At 51.2% G+C, this 19,967-nt stretch overlaps 2 protein-coding genes across 2 annotated transcripts in view; both read right to left on the bottom strand.

The window, feature by feature from the left end:
• Positions 1 to 1,918: 1,918 nt before the first annotated feature.
• On the bottom strand, positions 1,919 to 15,245 carry Slc35e1 (solute carrier family 35 member E1). The gene is made up of 6 exons (XM_051178185.1): positions 14,810 to 15,245; positions 14,487 to 14,557; positions 12,506 to 12,643; positions 11,143 to 11,268; positions 6,195 to 6,440; positions 1,919 to 5,233 (listed from the first exon to the last, which is right to left on the bottom strand). The coding sequence occupies exons 1-6, from the start codon at positions 15,228 to 15,230 to the stop codon at positions 5,006 to 5,008; spliced, it is 1,230 nt and encodes a 409-aa protein (XP_051034142.1). The 5' UTR covers positions 15,231 to 15,245; the 3' UTR covers positions 1,919 to 5,005.
• Positions 15,246 to 16,979: 1,734 nt separating this feature from the next.
• Med26 (mediator complex subunit 26) overlaps positions 16,980 to 19,967 on the bottom strand; it is a 42,025-nt gene continuing 39,037 nt past the window's right edge. The window contains exon 3 of the mRNA XM_051178184.1: positions 16,980 to 19,509. Coding sequence (XP_051034141.1) covers positions 17,902 to 19,509 — 1,608 coding nt within the window. The 3' untranslated portion in view covers positions 16,980 to 17,901. The remainder of the gene's footprint in view (positions 19,510 to 19,967) is intronic.

Genomic DNA, 19,967 nt, shown 5'->3' with positions numbered 1-19,967 from the left:
TAAAGGTGTGCGCCACCAACACCCAGTCTCCGGCCCTGTATTTTAAAAGATGTTATGTGTATGGGTGTTTGCCTGCATGTATGTCTATATACCACATGTGCAGTGCCAAGTGTCCAAAAGATTCCCTTGGAACTGGAGTTATGGAAGGTTGTGACCACCTTGTAGGTATTGGGAATCAAACTCAGGTCCTCTCCAGCCTGAAACATTTAAACATCTAAATATCAGTAACTACTGGTTTTCTTTTCTTTTCTTTTTTCTTTTTTGAGATAGGGTTTCTCTGTGTAACAGTTCTGGCTGTCCTGGAACTCACTCTGTAGATCAGGCTGGCCTCAAACTCCCAGGAGCTCTGCCTGTCTCTGCCTCCAGAGTGCTGGGATCAAAGGTGTGCACCATCACCACCTAGCTAGTTGTTTTTAGAAACTTCTCAAACTTAAAAATAGGCCCAGGAAATGGCAGCGTCAGTGAAGTGTTGCTGCACAAGCATTTAGCCTGGAATCTGATCCCAACTCCCAGGTAAAAGCTGGATGTGGTGGCACACAGCTGGAATCCCATCACCGTGGGGTCTGGGGCCAGAGAAAGGAGGTTCCCTGGTGCTAGCTGCCTAACTGACTGACCAGTCTAGTCAATCAGTGACTGCCAAGTTCAGTGAATGACCCTGCCCCATAAAATAAGATGGAGACTGGTAAAGGACACCTGAGGTCAACATCTGGCCTCTATACCCACATACTGGTACTTAGCCCCCACCTGTTTGTATATATAGGGCTGGCTCAATGGGGAAAGTGCTTGCTACAAAGGCATGGGGACCCAAGTTCAAACCTTTAGCATCCACATAAAAAGCCAGGGGTGGGGAGGTAGAACCAGGAACCATGGGGCTCAGTGGCCCAGGTGGCAAGTACACAGTACACTTGCCACTCAGCCTGAGACTGAGGATCGTGAATTTGAGGTCAGCCTGGGCTACAGAGTGAGACCCTGTCTCAAAACAACAAAAGGAGAATAACTAAGGAAACAGGTGCCCTGAAGGAATATGGATGGATCTGGGTTCTTGCAGGAACTGAATCCTGATGCAACATTAGCTGGCTGAAGCCATAGAGGTTCTCAGGGAGCCTTAATAGGAAGATTGAAGGCCAGCATCAGTTATGGTAAGTTTACACACATAGACATGAAAGGCAGGCAGAATTTTTTTCTTGCCTTATATACGTATGTGGTTTGTGTATAGTGTACAAGTGCATGTATTTGGATGTATAGGTGCCCATGTATATAGGAGTTTGCATATGCATTTGCATGCAGAGGCTGGAAGTTGACATCAGATATCTTCCTTAACTGCTCTACACACACACTTCAGGGTTTCTCTGTGTAGCTTTGGAGCCTGTCCTGTCCTGGAACTCAATCTGTATGTAGACCAGGCTGGCCTCGAACTCAGAGATCCACCTGCCTCTATCTCCTGAGGGCTGGGACTAAAGGTATGGGCCACCATCACCCAGCACACACTTTTAGATTTTTAAAATATTCAGAGATTTTTCTGTGTAGGTGTGTACATACCATATCATATTTGTGGAGGCCAGAGGACGATTTGCAGGAGTCAGTTCTCTCCTACCATGTGGGTCCTAGAAATTGAACTGATTGTCAACACTTGGCAGCAATCACCTTTCTTAGCCACCTGGCTGGCCCTTTACCTCACATGTAAGATAGGCCCTCTGGCTGAACCTGGAGTGGGGTAATAGTTTGCTCCCATGATCCTGGCTCCACCTCCCTTGCACTACAATGGCAGGAAGGCCTGGAGTCCCAATTCTGGTTTTCATACCTGCCATGCAAGGGTTGCCTGAGCCATTTCCTGCTTTAGTTTTTCAGACTCCTTGCATGTTGTGCTGCTGGGAGCAAAAAGAGAGACCCTTCCTGACAAACCAGAGCCAATCCCAAATCCCTGGAGACCATCATTTATTTTTGGTGAATACCAACCAAGAACACAGCTATTCCCACAGAGCAGTCTGACACTGGAGCCTCAGGATGACAACAATGGAAAACAGGAACACGACAGTTTCCCATTTCAGACCCTGAGGTTTTGAGCTTGGAGTCTGGTTATGAAAAGCTAACTGCCCAGAGTCTTCCCAACACACAAGGAAATTGAGTCTCAAGTACTTCCCTGATTCAATCCATCTGGCTCATCTCCTTCCCCAGAATAAAAGGTATAAAATACGGTGCTGGGTATGACAGGACTACTTTCTATCCTCAGCCAGCCTGGACTATACAGGTAGATATCATCTCAAAGAAATAAATAACTAAAAGAAGTCCTACCCTGAGAATTCTAATAGTGAACAGACATTCAAAACTATTCTAAGACTGTTTCACCTTCTGTAAAATGAAGGAGTTGGAGTTGGGTGGTGTCAGGATAAGTTTTGGCCAGGCCATTTCAAAGGGTATATGGAGAGAGCAACCTAAACTCTCTAATATGAACCCCAATAGAGAACTGGGATGAGGTAAAACTGGAGAGATGAACATGAGGGGGGATGGTGGCACAAGACAGAGGGCTAACACCATTTTAAATGAATCAAGGTAAACTCTGGATCAAGTCTGTTTTGTCTCATGTAGCCCAGGCTGACTTCAAACTCTGTGTAGCCAGAGATGACCATGAACTCCTGCTGTTAACTGCCCCAGCCTCCTGACTGTTGGGTAACAGGTGTGCACCACCCACCACCCACCACCCATTTCTGTGGTGCTGAGGATGACGCCCAGGGTTTCATGCGTACCAGGAGTTTTGCACCCACTCAGCTGCAGCCATCTGGCCTACTTGATTGTCTCATCCATCTCAGGTTTCACACCTGCTGCAAACCTATGAACAGAATTAAATATCCCATTTATTAATTTATAAACCATAAGAAAAGTAAGATGGGCCTTTCCCTCCCTGGCAAACCTCACATTGGAAAAGGAAAAATGCATTAATATACATATTACAGCAACATCATAGAAATCCAAAAAGACATAATTCATTCTGAGTTCAGCACAGCCAGGGACACCCAGAGAGACCCTGTAGTGCAAGGTGTCTCAGTGCCTTCCTTCCCCAGCGAGGAGACCCACCAGACCACCTTACCAAGGTACTCCTTCCCACTGCCATGGTGGGCTCTGAACATCTGCAAACTGGCAAGCAGCCCCAAGGCTGGCATTGCCAATGAACTCAACCTTAGACACAAAATTCCAATTAATCAAAGGCAAAGGGCAAAGGGCAAAGGGCAAGAAACCAGGAGTTAAGAACTGGGGCACCATGACACACTTGTCATCTCAGTGCTTAGAGATGGAGACAGAGGCACAAAGAATGCTAAGAAAAAATGCTAATTAATAGTTGAAGTTCAGTCTGGGAGCCTTAGTGAGGATGTCTCAAGGTGAGCATGGTATGACGTTTTTAATCCCAGCACTCAAGAGGCAGGGACAGGTAGATCTGAGACCAGCATGGTCTATATTGTGAGACCCTGTGTCAAAAAACAAACAAGCAAAACTCAAAACACATAGATACCCAGCAGCTAATACCCCTGCTGCCAAAGAAGACATGTTACAATCCTTGGGTCCTAGCATTTAACTGTTGTGCCCACACCAGAACCCACACTTCTGCTTACTAACAGATTCTCCTGTGTTGCCACACTGGCCTTGAACTCACAGGCTTGGGAGAGTCTCCTGCTCTGACTTCCTGAGTAGCTAGGACCATAAGTGTAGGCCACTAGGATGGCACCCCAAACTTTTTGTTTTTGAGATAGCCTCATCATGTAGCCCGGATTGGCTTCAAACTCATGGCCATCCTTCTGGCTCAGCCCCTGGATGTGTACCATAATATCACGTCCCTAAAACTGATCTTTCTCTTGAGATAGGCTCTCAAGTAGCCCAGGTTGGTCTGGAACTCACAATGTAGCTGAGGACCCTGACCTTGCTTCCAAGAGTGCTCGGAAGGCAGGCCTGTACTACTATGTTACTTTCTGTGATGCTGAGGACAGAAGCCACTGACCATACATGTGAGGCAGGCACTCTACCAACCCAGCCTCAAACTGACTCTTAACTATAAAACTAAGACTTGCCTGCTGTCCCATCCACTGGGACATAGTCCTGATCCTGACCCACATACTGTTTCCTCATTGACAAGTGATGCTGTATTTGGAGTATGAATTCCACCTTCTGCTACTCTAGCTGTAGTTTTAGGACCCTTCAGCATTGCCTGCTACCACTGAGCTCCAAGGGACTGCTCTAGCAATAAATGTTCCATGTTTTGAAATGAGTCAAGATGGTTTCTACCAGTTGGCTAGCCCTGGTGCAGTATCTGCCAGGACCTAGACTTCAACAAGATGCTTCCCAGAGAAACTCAAGGTCCTGGGGATATTGCTATCACCATCACTGGCCTTCTGTGGCATCAGAAGGATAGAGACACAATCAAGGTTAACACTAGCCATATCTTTTAGAGTCCAAGGGCTACTCAGGTCCAGAGTGGAGGGGTGTGTCCTGCTCTGGTACCCACAAGGCAGAGAAAAGTCACACCAATGGTTGATGAACCAATGTTCACTGTAAGTTTGCCTCAGGTCAGTGCTAGTTCCAAGTGGCCAACTCCCTTGGGGCATCTTGGAGCTCTGTTGCCAGAGATAGGTAATAGTACCTGTGTAGCCCTCCATACCTCTGGGCTACAACCCTGCTGTCTTCTCCTTTATGGCCTAGATCCCACCTCCTGCTGGCTTCCAGGACTGCAGCCATAGCAATGCCAGTTCTGCAGAGTGGGTCCCTTGTCGTCATCACAAGTTCAGACCAGACTTTGGTAGTACACTGGGGGCACCCCTGTGTACCAATGCAGAAGAGTGTGGTCTCTGAGCAGAAGTGTGAACCAGTATTTCTCTGTGGCTTTCTCTCTGCCCAGTGTCTGTGGCTCTCCATGTTGATGGAGGATCAGGATCCAGGGTCCCCCCTGCTGGCTTGCCATGTGCTCAGCCAGGCTGTTGGGCTTGGGGAGGTGGTGCAGGAAGCTTGGCCTGGTGGGCCCCTACACATCATGGCGGCTGAGAGCATAGGAGTTTGGATGGCTCTGGCGGCCGTAGTGGAAGTGGTCTGTGAGGAGAATGTTTCGGTACTGGAAGTCACCTTGCTGGGGGAACAGTGCACCATTGTGGGGCTTCTCCATTGGGCTTCGTAGGTGCTCTCTGCTGCTCAGGTCGGACGTAGATACAGGGAGGAGGTGTCGCCGAGCCTGCTGGTTTGCATCGTACTTGGTCTGTGTGGAGAGCAAAGAGGCACAAGGGAACTTTGGGTGTGTGTGTGGGGGCATGTCACCCCAGCACTAAGGAAGTAGAGGTTGGAGGGCAGTAGTATTAGGCCAGCATATGCTACAGAGTGAGTTTGAGGCCAATCTAAGCTACATGATGCTCTGTTTCAAAAAACCAAACTGAAACAAAACAAAAAAAGAATACTACCAGCCTTTAATCCCAACACTCGGGAGGTAGAGACAGGTGAATCTCTAAGAGTTCAAGGCTAGCCTGGTCTACAGAGAGTTCCAGGACATGCTTCAAAGCAATAGAGAAACCCTGTCTCGAAAAACCAAAAACCAAACCAAACAAAGAAAAAGAATACCACTACCAAAGAGGCCACCCCAAAGCCAAGGACTAGGGATGTTTCTGTGGCAGAATGTTGTAAAGCCTTGGGCTCCATCCCCAGGATGTCATTCCACTCCTTCTGGAGGTAGAGGTGGGGTGTGTGTGTTTATGTGTGTGTCAGAAGCCCAAAGCCTTTCTAGGCTACACAAGCCACTGCTCCAAAACAATAAGACACAAAGGGAAGGGGCTAGAGAGATGGCTCAGCCATTAAGAGCTCTTCAACCAGGGTTCAATTCCCAGCACCCACATGCCACTCACAACTGTCTGTAACTCCAAGATCTGACACCCTTACACATATATACAGGCAAAACACTAATGTACATAAAATAAGAATAAAGAAAGATGCAAAGGAAGGTTCAGGTCCTGTGCACACATGACCCCAGAGCTCAGGGACAAAGGAAGGAGAACAGTGAGCTCTAGGGCAGCCTGTGCTCACAACCCTGCTGCCGTGCTATTCTGCTCAGCACACAGAACCCACCAGAGCCAGAATCATTCTCCCCACCCTCCCTCGGCTCCTTCTTGTCTCTCCCCTAGGCTGTGCCTGGCTGGGGGCGGGGGGGGGGGGGGTGTTCCAATGCTCACCTTGTTGTACAGAAAGACACCAAGAATGGCAGTCATCATGCCCAGCACATTGGTGCTGGTCACTGGATTGCGTAGCATGATGAGGGACACAGTGATGACCATTATCCTCTTGGTGGCATTAGCCACTGAGTAGCTGAGTGGACTGATGAGATTGAGGATGCTAAAGGCGATGACATTCTGTGCAAAGTTGCAGAATCCGCTGACTGCTAAGAGCAGCAGTGTCCAGGGCCACTGAGACACATAGGCCTGTGGAGACAGGCAGGGAGCATCATGGGGAGGGGCACATACATACTCAGGCAGGCTGTCACCAAGGGGCAGCAGGTGGTTATGTTTTTATTTATTTATTTATTTTTTTAATAGGCTCTCATGTGGCCCAGGTTGGCCTCAAACTGGTGGGTGACAGGTTTGGTAACAAGTGCCTTTACCCACTGAGCCATTTCACCAGTTTAGATGATGCTTTATACACATGACCTCTGACCCTCCTGACTACCCCACTGCACGGTGCAGTGGTTGAGGGCCATCTCTGGTCAGAGATGCAAAAATAGCCACCAAAAGATTGCAGAAATGATTAATCAGTTAAGAGTACTGGCTGCTCTCCTAGAGAGAGGGTCCAGATTAGATTCCCAGCACCCACACAGAGGATCACAATACTAGTCCAGGGGATCACATGTCCTCTTTTGGCTCCTGAGGGCACCAGGCACACATGCTGTATGTGGACATACATGCAGACAAAACACCCATACACACATCATTTAATTTTTCTTAGCTGGTGGTGCATGCCTTTAATCCCAGAGACAGGCAGATCTCTGAGTTCAAGGCCAGCCTTGTCTACAGAGTGAATTCCAGGACAGGCTCCAAAGCTACAGAAAAACTGTGTCTCCAAAACAAAAAGAAATTTTTTTTTCCTTTTTCTTCACAGGTCACCAAAAATGTGTGTGTGTATCAGGGTGCAGCTTGTCCCAGGAATCCCACCCCTGCCTCCTGGTACCTAAACCCTGTCTTCCCCACTGCACAACAAGCACTTTCCCCACTGAGCTGTCTTTATAGCTCCCCCCCCCCCAAAAAAAAAAAAAAACGTTTTATAAAGTTGGAGCACAGATACAGCTTAGTGGCGGAGCATGTATGAAGTCATGGCTTCCAGCACTCCAAACAAAGCAGAAGTGAGTATCAAACCAGACAAACCCAAGGAGTTGGGTGACAGAGCCCCAGAGCCTACTGCCCATCCTCAGACAGATGCCAGGAGAACACAATAGCCCAGCTAGGACACTGGGCAGTCCCAGGCATCAGTTTCCTCAGATGGCCTCACCCACCCTCCTACCCATCTTGTTCTTAGCCATCTTGTGGTGGCCCCTCTCTGGACATGATGGTTAGCAGGCATGCTAGCTGGCCACCAAGGGAAGGAAGACTCAAAAGAGTGACCCACAGAGTCAACCAAACCACACTGAGCTTCCAATTCAGGCATGATGGGCACAATTTCTACTCTAGCACTCACTCAGGAGGCGCAGACAGGAAGATCAGAGTTTGAAGTCATGCTGGGCCACATAATATAGGACATAGATGCTGCCTCAAAAAAAAAAAAAAAAAAACCCAGCAAAGGTGGGCTTGTGAGCAGATAGCCCAGTCAGGTAAGTGCTCAAGTTCAGAGCTCAGCACCACGTGAAAACAAAAACAAAACCACACAGTTACACACATGCAGAGCCCCACTGCTAGAGGTAGGAAGCTCGGGGGACAGAAGTGGGTGGATCCTGAGGCTTGGCAGGTAGCCAGTCTAAGATCCTACCTCAAAAAGACAAGGGGGAGCTACTGGAGAAGACACAGTGGATAACTCTGTTCTTCACAGAAGGCACACTGCTAGTGCATGTGTGTGTGCGCGCACACACACACACCCAAAGGGCAGAGAAGGAAAACTGTAAGGAGCAGAAACTGGATGCACTTTCTCTTCCTCTAACAAAGCTTCCTCTGGGATGGGACTTGCCACACCCAAGCCAAGAGCCCCAAGGTACTGCCTGGGCAGGAGTTGGCTGGGGTTGCCCTGGCAGGATGGACTTCAGTTTCATAGACACCAGTGCTGGGGACAGTGGCCAGCCCAGGGCAGGAAGAAGCATAGCAGAGGTGATGGCTTCTTTGAGGACAGAACCACCACTGGGGTCTTCACAGCGTCCTGAAAAAGTGCCCTCCCAGCATACTCAGCACTCACCCTCCCCTCTAAAGCGGCAACCACCATGGTAGTTTGTCCTTAGCACACAGCTATATAATAAACAGAATTGCACAACAGACCCATGCCTCTTCCATTCAGCCTTGTGAAAGGCAAGAAGGCGTTTTTCACTGATAGGCAATATTCCATTATGTGAACATAGCAGCTTTTCTTCATCTGCTAAAGGCAGTTTCCAGTTTCAAGTAAAAAGAGTTGATATAAACATTCACATACAGGCTCATACAGGATGACACTATGTAGCCCAGGCTGCTCTCACACTCTCTAAATCTTGCTGCTTCATTACTAAGTAATGGGATTATAGGCCCTGCCACTACACCAAACTAGACAATTTCTATTGACTGATCTTCAAGTTATGGGTTTTCCCACACTGTCATCACTACAGTCTGGAGGCTTTGTTGTTCCTATTCTAAGATTTCCATTCGATTTCTCTCTTTTCCCTTTCAATTGAAATAAAATTGTATCACTTCTCCTAACCCTTTCCTCCCACCAACCCTTCTCATGTACCCCAAGTTGGACAGCCTTTTGCTTTATTATTGTTACATATATGCATGTGTGAACACACATGAACAAACCTGTTGAGCATGTTTTGTGGTCTGTGTGTTTAGTTTCTGAGCTGACCGCTCTGCATTGGACAACCAAGGAGGGTTCTTATGCCTGGAAGAAGCTAATTCTCCTTCTTCCAGCAGTCTGGTAGTTCTTTGTGGACCCTGTGAGAGTGTCTTCCTTCCAGACTGGCATGTCCACTGATACTGTCCCTGTCTTGTGCAGCGTTCCCAGGGAGACTGCTTCACAGAGGACTTCCTGGTATTCTGGCTCTTATAATCTTCCCGTCCCCTCTAAGCAGGTGTCCCCTGAGCCATAGATGCAGGAGCTGTGATGAGAACGTATCCACTGAGGCTGTGCCCCCACACCTGCCCTCTGCACTGTCCAGCCGTGGCTTGCTGTGACGGGCTCCACACTGTGTGGTGTGAAGAGGCTGCTGTCATGAAGGAGTTGCAGTCATCCAGGAAAGGTGGCTTAGCACAGAGGATCCAGACCTATCTCTTTCCTCGAGACAGTCTCATGTAACCCAGGCTGGCCAATGTAGCTGAAGATGACTTTAAGGTCTTGATCCCCCTGCACGTATCCCCAAGTACTAGGGTGACACCACTTTTGTATTTTAAAAAATAATGGCATCTGTGTGCATGTGTGGGCAGCATGTGCCATGGTGCCTGAGGTCAGCACAGAGTCTGCAGGAATTGGCTTGCTCCCCCCATCATGTGAGTCCTAAGGATGGAACAGGTCACAAGGCTTGTATGGCAAGCATCTGCTGAGCCATTTCTTGGGCCCTGGAATGTGCCCAGGACCAACATGGCAGAAGACACTAACCCTTTGGCTTCAAACTCCAGCAGTTCATGGCAACTATGGTCAAAGCCTCTTCCAAAGCTTTGTTCTGAGTGTTCACTGTGGGACAGCGAGCTGGCTCATAGCTCCTTCCAGTCTCCAGGATGCTGTGTGGGGGCGGTGCTCACAGGTCCCACTAGCTGCTGTCTAGGATTTCCTTTTCTTTTTGAGACAGGTTCTCATGTAGCCCAGGCTGTCCTCAAACTTGCTGCTGTGTGGCCAAGGATGTATGCATTCCTGATCCTCCTGCCTCTGTACCCTGAATGCTGAGATGAGAGGTGAGTGCCTTCCTGTCTTGTGGGCCTTGAGGGGCCCTGGCCATAGCCAGCCCTGAGTGACAGTCTTGTACATGCAGTTCAGAACCTGTTGGCTTTTGCAAGATTCTTGTAGCAGGGGTGACTTCATTGAGGAAGCAGAGTGGAAGAGGAAGAGAGAGGTCCCCCCACCAAGGAAATGTCCCAATTCCTCACTTCCTCCTACCAAGTTGTCCCTCCATCAGATCCCACCACCTCTAACAGCTTTTACTGGGGATCCTTTCTGGCTGGTCAGATCCAGACTGACCATTACCACACTAGAAAGAGTGTGTGAGTATATGAGAGCGTACATGTGTGTGGGTGTACACATACACAAGTGTGTACGCTTGCATGTGCTCAAACGTGTGCTGGAGCATAAGGAGACTGTGCAATGGGGCCAGCCTCTCTTTCCCAGTTCCTATAGCTGCTCACAGGGTTTTAGGTTTTAGTCCATTTGGATTTAGATTTTTAAAGAAGGGCACTTGAATACTGCAAATACGAGTATAAACCCCTTGTGGATAGCTACTTCAACAGTCTTCAAAGAGTGCCATCATCTGTGGTTTCTCAGCACAGTCCCCAAGCACCAGGGCCAAGCATCCACACAGAAACCCAGCAACCCTGAGCCAAGACAAACCTCCTCTCCTCACGCCAATCAATCACCTCAGGTGCTCTATCACCACTTCTCCCCATGTCAAACATCTCAGGTGCTGTCTGTCAGTGATGGACAATGGACGCCCTGGCTCTCAGGCTCTTGTTTGAGATTGACTTCTCCCTCCCATTATGTGCTCCTGTTACTCTCATGCAGTCTCACAGGATGAGGCAGGAGCCCATGCAAGAGCCCACTCCATGCTGGACCTTCAGTCTCCAGACCTGAAAGCTAAAGATTCCTATTTTCTTATAAGCTGGACCACATCAGCATTCTGATACAGGAACAAAAACCACACTAGCACAGATAGATGCCCAAGGAATGCTCCAGGAAGAACACATGGCTACAACGCCCAGCAAAGTACATGTTTAGAAAGCAAATAAGGACACAATCTTAGCAGCCCCAACTCACCAGGTCGCTGCTAACCAGGAAGGTGGAGAGGTCCACTAGAACCCATGTGGGGATCATGAAGAACACTGCATGGCAGCCCAGGATGTTGAGCAGCCGCAGGTGGTGGATTCTTGAGTCCCTCAACACCTGAGGAAGATAGCCTCATTAGAGCCAATGACAGTTGGGCAGCAATAAGGCCTGGGTTTCTAGTCCCCAACATGAGACATCCAACCCCGGGTATCAGACTGGCTTGCTTATGAAGGAATATAGTCATGCCTGAGCAAAGCACTCTGTCCTGTGGAGAAGGGGCTGACAGTGGAATAATAGAACTACCTCAGTACACACCAGGGAGGATGTGGTAAACCAGGCACTCTGAAGCACTACCCCCACCCCACCCCCACTCTTTAAATTTGCATCTGTTGTCTTGCTCTGTAGCCTACCCAGGCCTGGCACTCACGGCAATCCTGCCTACATATGCTCATAACAGGCAGGTACCACCATGCCTGGCTGATAACCCTCTCAATTGAGTCTAGATTGGTTTAGCCTATGGAGCACCACCAGGCAATACCAGAAACAGATCCTACTCCAGACCATGGACCTCAAGTCTATCACAGGTGGGTGCCCAACCCAAGCAGGTAGCAGCATGCTCTGCAGAGGTTCACAAATATATTTCTTACGACAAGTTGGAAATAAACCACATTCCTAACAAGGGGACCCACTGTGCTGAAGGTGGCATCCAGCAGCCCTGAGCTTTCATCACTACTGAGCTTTGCAGCAGGGCGACACCACACAGAAATAGTGGATGAGCACGGCCATACAAGATGGGGAACTCAGAGGAAGAGCATGCTTAGCATACAAAAGTCCTCCAAAAGGAAAGGAGGGGCTGGGGAGATGGCTCCGGCATGAGGACCCAAGTTCAGATCCCTAGCACCCATACAGAAGTTGGGCATGGTGTCAAGAGTATATAAAGTATGGTGGTGAGAACTGCAGGCAACTCCCAGGGAGACTCATGGGATAAAATGGGGTGGGAGGGGGCATGGCAAGCTTAGTGGGAGACAATGTAAGGGTTTGGCAAGATGGGTCAGTGGGTAAAGGCTTGCCACCAAGCCTGAGGACCTGAGTTCAATGCCCAGAGGGAGAGCTGATACCTGCAGGTTATCTTTGCACATACACACTAAGTATATAAATAAAATGTAACAAGAAAACTTGTAAAAGAAAAGGAGCAAGAGAGATTAGCAGAGTAGGTTAGGATTAGGGTTAGTGTTGGCTTTCAGAACAAAACAAGGGACTCGGTAGACAGAAGGCATGGGAGGGCCTGCTCTGGCCAGTCTGCTTAAAGCCAGCATCCTCAGGCGACCAGCACCAGGGGTAGGGACCCACACACCTTTTTGGAGAATATGTTCTGAAGGGAGAAGCACAACGTGGCTGCCAGGGCGCTGATCAGTCCCCATACATCGAAGGACAGTTCTGTGACAGTGGCTAGCAGGACTCCGCTGATGATGGGGACCAGTGACAGGTACACCTACAGGAGGGCAGAGAGGCTCAGGTGGGCCAGGGCTACACACCACTCAGAACTGCAGGAAACCTCAGCTGGCCCTGTCCCTCACCTGGGGGACACCATCTTACACCTTGGAAAATGCCACCCACACCTCACATGGTGCTGCCATGTCCACCATCCTGGCACTCAGAAAGCTGAGGCAGAAGGATCACCTTGAGTCTCAGGTCTGGGGCTGGTGAGATGGCTGAAAGAGAAAGGCACCTGCCACTGAGCCTGACAACCCGCCCAAGCTTGATGCCCAAGACCCACATGGTGGAAGGAGAGAACTGACTGTCCCAAATGTTATCCCGTGACCCCCACACAGACAGGCAATACATGAATAAATAGAAAAAAGTCTGAGGCTAGTCTGGGCTACTTCCAAATTCTATCTCAAAAAAACAAAAACAAAAACCCAACCAGGTAGAAAACCAGGTGGATTTCCAGGGAGATTTTGTGTCAAAAAACAAATCAGGGTTCCAGTTAGTTGACTCAGAAGATAAAGACATCCAAATCTGAGTTAGCTCACTCAGTAGATAAAGACCCCCAAATCTGAGTTTGATCTCCAGAACTCCTTGTGGAAGACAAGAACCAACTCCTTCGAGTTATCCTCTCATCTTGTGTGTATTCACATCCCCACAAAAAAAGGAAAAAAAAAAAAATCTAAAAACAAATCAAGACCAGTAAGGTTTTTAGGTGCAAGACGTTTTAGGTGCAAGGGAAGTGGCCTTGGGACCTGAATGCCTGCCTCTGCATTCCTGGCCATGGTCCTCTTTCCCGGTCAGCATCCTGTATCTTCCCTTGAGAACAGGGATTCAGAGGCCTGAGTTATCTGCCTTGCAGGGCAAGTCCCTGCCCAAGAGGGCCAATTTCCAGGTACTGCACTTGTGAGGTTCTCGGCATCTTGCCGAGTCAGATACAATATCCCTGTGACAAGGAAAATTGATAAACACAAGGTGTGCTATCAGGTGACACACCTGGCTGTCTCCCCAGCAACTCTGACCCCCCAGGAGGCCAGCCCCATCTGACATCACACTGATGGGAGGGCACACTGGGACAACTGTAGAGTGCAGACAGCCAGAGGGGGCCCTGTTTATACAGTGATCCTGGGAGAAGCCACTCTGAGCTAAATCAATTATAGGACAGGGTGAGACGGCTTCCATCTGGGACACTGGCATCCCCACCACACTGAAGGACACAGTGAGCCCAGTTCTTGCTCTTTAACCTCAGGCCAGGAAAACACCCTGGCCTGGCATCTTCCCCAGGCAGCCCTGAGCTCTGGGTGCTCAGTCTGTGATCCACATGCAGATAATCACAATCTTGTTTTAAAACAGGCATCAAAACTCAGGCCTTTCTCAGCAAGGGCTCTAAGCTGAGCTACAACCTCCTTTTCCCCCTTTTCTCTCTTATTTCTTTGGAGACAGGATCTCTATACAGAGTCTCTGGAACCAGGCTGGCCTCAAACTCAGAGATGAGGAGGAGGAGAAGGAAGAAAAAGGAAAACCTATCTCATCTTAATTTGTTTCTTGGTGACTTGCCAAAATGGGGTCAAACAGACATCACCTACCAGCAAACCAAGGGAGGAATCAAAACAGAAAGGAAGAGTGGATCCGAGAGGGATGTGGCGCTCAGGGACAACAAGCAACAGATTATCTGGGGGCATTTCCCCTTCACACACACCTGCTGTTTGAAAGGTGAGTGCAGGACAGTAGGAAAGGCCCAGGAGGCCTACACCTTGACTTCCTTATTTGACAGGAAGCCAGAGGAATGCCACGGTCCAACCACGTCATCGACCCAGCCAGCTACGGGAATCCCGCCCTGCCAGGGTTACCTTGGTGCTCTGTTTTTCCTTCATGATGATCCGGGACAGGAGGACCACCCAGATGGGCATGGTGGCCTTGACTGCAAAGAGAGGAAAGGCACTCTACTCAGCGGGCAGTCCCGGCAGCCTGCACCCCCGACTCCAGACCTGTAAGGCTTCCTCCCTACTCCAATAGCTGAAGTCAGTTCTGCTCCGCGCTCGGTTAACTCCTCAGACATTTCCCAACCTGAGAATCCGCCGCGCCTTGGCAGCGGCTCGGTCTAACGGCCCCCGTACTCGTACCCATACTTGGAAGACCCAGGCGGCGCTCCCCGGCCCGGGTCCGCACCTACCGGTGTGCGCGTAGGACACTGGCACCTTCCAGATGCTGACGTGCGCCGACACCGATGCGAAGTACTTGCCGAAGGCGAGCGGCAGCACGTAGCGCGGGTAGAAGCGCGGAGGCAGCAACGGGCCGGACGCCGGGTGCGGACCAGGTCCGGGGCCCGACACGGGCGGCGCGGGCGGTACGTGCCAGGCGCGGAGCAGCGGCGGCAGCCCGGCGCACAGCGCTAGGATGTGGCACAGCGACACGGTGACCGGGAACGGGAAGGCGCTCAGGATCACCTTGTTGACCACGTTGCCGCCCGCGCTCAGCGCGTACCACAGTAGACACAGCGCCGCCACGCGCGCACCCTCGCGCGCCCCGCCGCCGCCCCCCCCGCCCGGGACCCCCGCGCCCGCGCCGGGACCCGCGGCTGCCGCCGCCGCCATCCTGCCCGAGCGGCCGCCCCTTCCCGCCGGACGACCGCCCGACGCGGGCCGGGGGCGGGACAGCCCGGGCAGGCGCGCCCACAGGCGCGCGTCACCATTGGTCGCCGTCCCTGGTCGTCATCTCCGATCGCCATTGGCAGTCTTCCTTACGTCATCACCGCGCGCCCGTAACCACGTCTCCGGCGAGAGACCCACCCTACTTAAAGGTTTCCGGAGGGGGACGGGGCCGAGCCCGGAAGGCGTGCCGTGGACCCCGCGCGTGCGCAACGCGGCTTCCGCTGGCGGGGCTCAGTGAGCGGTGTGAGGTAACGTGGGCCCGCCCACTTGTGGTGTGGAAGCAGGGTGCCTGGAGCGCCGACAGGATTAACAAAAAGATCTTTTAGGGGAAAAGAAGCCAATTGTGTCTGGCCGACGCCAGATCCTCGGAATCTGTGCGGTAGGTGTCACATTCCCCTCACAGCCCAGGGCTGGGCGCCTCCTGCGACACTTGTCTGCAGAGCCCTGCTGACCGGGATGGTGCTGGGCTGAAGGCTGCTGGCGAGAGCTCTGAGGCAGGACAAGACTATAGCACCATGATCCAACTACAAAACTCGATTCCGAAGATCGTGTGCTTTCAAGTGCTTGTGGGAAAAGCATCGTTCTGGTCCCTTTAAAAAAAATATTCATTTATGGAGGAGGGGCATGTGTGGGGTGGTACACTTATGGAAGTCAGAGAACTTGGGTCTGTTGTCTCCTTCCCACCATGTGGGTTCAGGGGACCAAACTCACGTCCTCTGGCTTCGCAACAAGCGTATATCCACTGAGCCATCTCGCCGATCTCAACATTCTCCTTTACAATGTCTTTTAGCAGTGTAGAAAATGTCAGCCTAACTCATTGTAGCTCATCTCTGTTCTCGAAGGTAGATCATGTGTAACTTCCTGGGGCTTGCTGAATACTCAACACAGGTGTGGCAGTCCCTGAACTTGTAGTAAGGGTCAAGTGGCCACAGTGACATGTTTCGGTCGCTTTTATCTCATTTTGGATTTGGCCCTGGCAACTTTGTGGAAGCCTTTTCATCTCACATGAACATGTGATCATGATGAACACTGGCTCAGGGCCACACAGCTAGGTTCCACCTCCTCAAATGGTCCTTTAGTGGGAGGGACCATTCTGCACCAGATCACATAAGTCCTTACTGGTTCTCAATGTCATTGTGGGTTGGCTGTGGTCCTGAAAACCTGAAGGAAATGTTCTAGGACTTGATCCCATACAGCTGCTGTCTTATGGGTAGTTACCCATAAGTTACTCATCTTTGAAACTAAGCAACTATAGATAATGTAACCTATCTGAAGAGTGAAAAACAAAACTGGAAATTACTGATTTTGGGGAGGAGAAAACTACATCATTACTTTGTAATGGAGGAGAAACCCTGGCAGGTAACTGTCAGGTAGGGAGGCAGCCTTAGGCCTGCCTGCAGCTGCTAGCCCAGGGCCATGTCATGTCAGAAAGTACTGGTGGGCAGGGAAGGTGCCATCAGCTACACTACCTGCAGGAGAGGGTTTCTCTGGGTGGGTAACCAAGGTGATGTGGTTGGCCCCAACTGAATGAAACACAGAGACACCCTGCCTGCTGCCACAGAAGCAAGCTAATAGGATGCCACCAAGGCTGGGCCCACTGAGTGTGGCTGTGGGCTCCAGGGACTTACCCATGGAGGAATACAGGAAAGGCCAAAGGTAAATGAGAAATTATTCCAAATCTGGTTTGTGCAAATGTTTTTTTTTTTTATTTCCACATTTATATCACAAGGTGTCCACTTACTGGACCAAATAGCAAAGTTGCTCCCTTCTGCGCGGACGCAGAAGTCTAGGTACTGTACATTCACTAAGGCTCCTTGTTTTTGCAAATTGCGTTTATGACAACCATAAGGCAAACGAATCTAAAGGAATGGTTATGAGTGTTTCCAGCAAACAGACACAGCTATCCTTGCCCAGCAGGGCAACTCCTGCCAGTAGCACCCTCGGGAACTTTGTGAGGTTGAGGGCTCTAGAAAGATGGCAATTTCTAGAGATGTGGAGAGGAAAAGAGGAAGAAAGGAAAAGTCATATGGCTGGTGGCCAGGTGGAAAAGAAGATGAAATAAACAAGAAAACTGAAGTTTCTGCAGCATTTCTTTAAGAACTGGGGTTGAACTGAAACCATATACAAATGGGTAGACACCTGTGCAGTGTGGGTGAAGTTGGCCCACCCGCCCAATGCCAGGGCTCACCACAGCAGAGAAGCTTCTAGCGCACAACACGAGGGAAAAGAAAACACTGGCTTGGCAAAGGCCAGAGACTGGCCAGAGCCAAAGAGTAGGAGATTCAGAGATGAGATGTGCGTCTGTTGCTGTTAAGGTAACCTCTCCCACAGGGTTCCTGTGCCTGCCTGCCACTGAGGTCCCCACCTTCGGTGCTAGAGAGACTCTGTACCTCTTCTGGGGTGGGGGACCTAACGCTTTATAGCTGGCTTGCTATAGAGTTCTGGACTCCCTCTGCCATCTGCCCTCCAAGCAGCCCTTCCTTTGCAATCGTTAGTAAACTGGTAGCAGCATTTCACAAAAGGAGGGTGGAGAGAGGGCCTCATGCCCGCCCTCCGGGCTGGCCAGCCTAGCCCCTGGCAAGGTGGAAATGCACTTGATGGCCAGGCCAGGTGCTCAGTCCAAGCAGACATAAGGCAGAATGTTCAAGCGCCCATCGTCACCATGAGGGTCGAGTGATATGCACTGCGTCCAGTCATACCAATTACCCTGTGTGTCCTCACACCCGTTCACCCCTGGCCACTGCCGGGCCTGGATTCTGTCCAGATCGTCCTGTGTGATCTCCCGAGTGAGCCCCGGGAGGTCAGTTGGCGTGGGCACTGGCAGCAGCACATGGGGCTGCCGGGCCCCTCGCCGACTGCTCTCCTCCTGCTTCAGATACTCGGCCATAAAGTGGTGCGCACCTGGGGTCTGCGCGCCAGATGATGATAGCAAGCTGCTCTGGCGGCTCAGATAGGACTGGATGATCTCGTTTCGTGACAGCTCCTTCCAGTTCGTCTGCTCAAAAGGACTCTGGAGGCTGGCCTTGGCCTCCTGGTGGTCCTGCTCTGTCCTAGGTGGCTGTTCTGTGGGTACGGGGCTGTCGGCCCTCACTGGCTCTTTCTGGGTCAGAGGTTTGATCTGTCTCGTCATGGGGTCAAAGGTGAGCTTCCGCTCTTTTAACCGCACAGGCTTGACACCTGCCTCAGCCACCTGCCCGTCCAAGTTCACCGTGTAGTCTCGAGGTCGGTACCTCTTTTTCTTTTTGCTGTCCGAGCCACCTGAAGAGGCAGCATCACTGTCCGCCCTGGAGGGATCTGGCGACAACCCAACCCTGCAGGCTGGCCCTGTTAACCGCGGGTGACCCTCTGGCTGCTCTGGCCAGTGCACAGGGCTCTCAGCACTAGACAGCAGCTCCATCCGCCGCACAGGGGGTGTGGACGGCTGGGCTAATGGGAGTGGGGATGGCACCTGTGTGGTGTCCAGTGGCTGGGGGCGTGGGGAGGGGCTGGATACAGGGCCCTTCGGTATGTACGAGCTCCGCTGCCGGGCAAAGGAGCCTTCATGCCGTGAGTTCCGGGGACTGAAGGAGCAGCGAGAGGTCCCCCTGGGATGAGGGCCTGGTGGCTCATCTGCCCTGTCCAGCTGCGCAGCCTTGGTCTGCAGGCAGGGCACGGGGGGCTTGCCCAGGCCCGGGGAGCTGGGGCGTGGTCGCACGGCGTTCACGGGAATCTTGGTACTGTGCTTCTCATTGTCGCTGGGTTCCAGACGGCTGCCATCAGGGCCCAAGTGCCCACTGCCATCCAGGGGGCTAGGTAAGCTCTCTGGGCTGCCACTGATCCCATTAGTGGGTAGAGGGGATGCACTGGGAACTAGGGGGTCAAGACTGGCTTTGGGAACTTTGTGGGGTGGCCCTGGGTGGCCCAGATCACGCTGGTCCCCCCTACGCTTACGGCTGCCCAGCCTGTCCAGCCGCTGCCCAGGGAGCCTCTGGATGTCATTGCGATTCTTCAGGTCATGGATGCTCTTGGGTGTGCTGGCCACTCCCACCTCTGGCCGGCAGTTGTGTGCGCCTCCATTGGCAGAGCCTGCAGCTCCCGCCAGTGCCCGTAGTGCCACCTCATTCTGGTGCACTGGCTCGATGAGCTTCTGCCAGCTCCGCAGAAGCCTCTTGGCCCGCTTGGCCAGCTCCTCATTCTTGGTTTTCTTTCGGACATCATTGATGAGCTTCCCGAGTCGTGTCTCCTACAACCAAGAGAATGGTATGCTTATATAATAGGGACATAAACGTGCAGGACAAGGGAGCTGAGCCTTCCCTACCAGTCCCCAAACTGCCAGCTTACTGGATAGAGCTTGGAGGTGTCCAGTACTATGTGGCAGCATTAATACTTAGGTTTTGGGACTCAGGGGCTTCCTCAAAAGCAGGTCCACTGGTTCTTGGAACCTGCAGAGTCTATTCCATCAAGGCCATATAGCTGTTCCACCTGGGTGAACACATTTCACAGCCTAAGACCTGGTCTCCAAAGGGCAGGGCCACTAACTAATTGACTAAAGCTCAGCGCAAGCCATGTTCCAAAATGCTATGAGGTGTGCAGGTTTGGGACGGAGCCCAACTATGAGATTAGAAGCCTTAACTCTTGGACAGTCCTGTGCGAAGACCAATGTCCTGGACACACTGCCCACTGGGTCCCCCGAAGGACTCC

This window comes from Phodopus roborovskii, unplaced genomic scaffold (genome assembly GCF_943737965.1).
Source record: "Phodopus roborovskii unplaced genomic scaffold, PHOROB, whole genome shotgun sequence".
Taxonomy (NCBI): domain Eukaryota; kingdom Metazoa; phylum Chordata; class Mammalia; order Rodentia; family Cricetidae; genus Phodopus; species Phodopus roborovskii.
Note: the sequence above shows the minus strand (reverse complement) of the source record. Positions and strands in the feature narration are given on the sequence as shown.

Excerpts from the sequence above, each read along its gene's own strand:
- Slc35e1 (XM_051178185.1), bottom strand. The coding sequence starts at position 15,230 with ATGGCGGCGGCGGCAGCCGCGGGTCCCGGCGCGGGCGCGGGGGTCCCG. Across the intron at positions 11,269-12,505 it reads AGAACATATTCTCCAAAAAG|GTGTTGAGGGACTCAAGAAT; the intron begins GTGTGTGGGTCC and ends TATCTTCCTCAG. Across the intron at positions 5,234-6,194 it reads GTGTCTTTCTGTACAACAAG|ACCAAGTACGATGCAAACCA; the intron begins GTGAGCATTGGA and ends CTCTCCACACAG.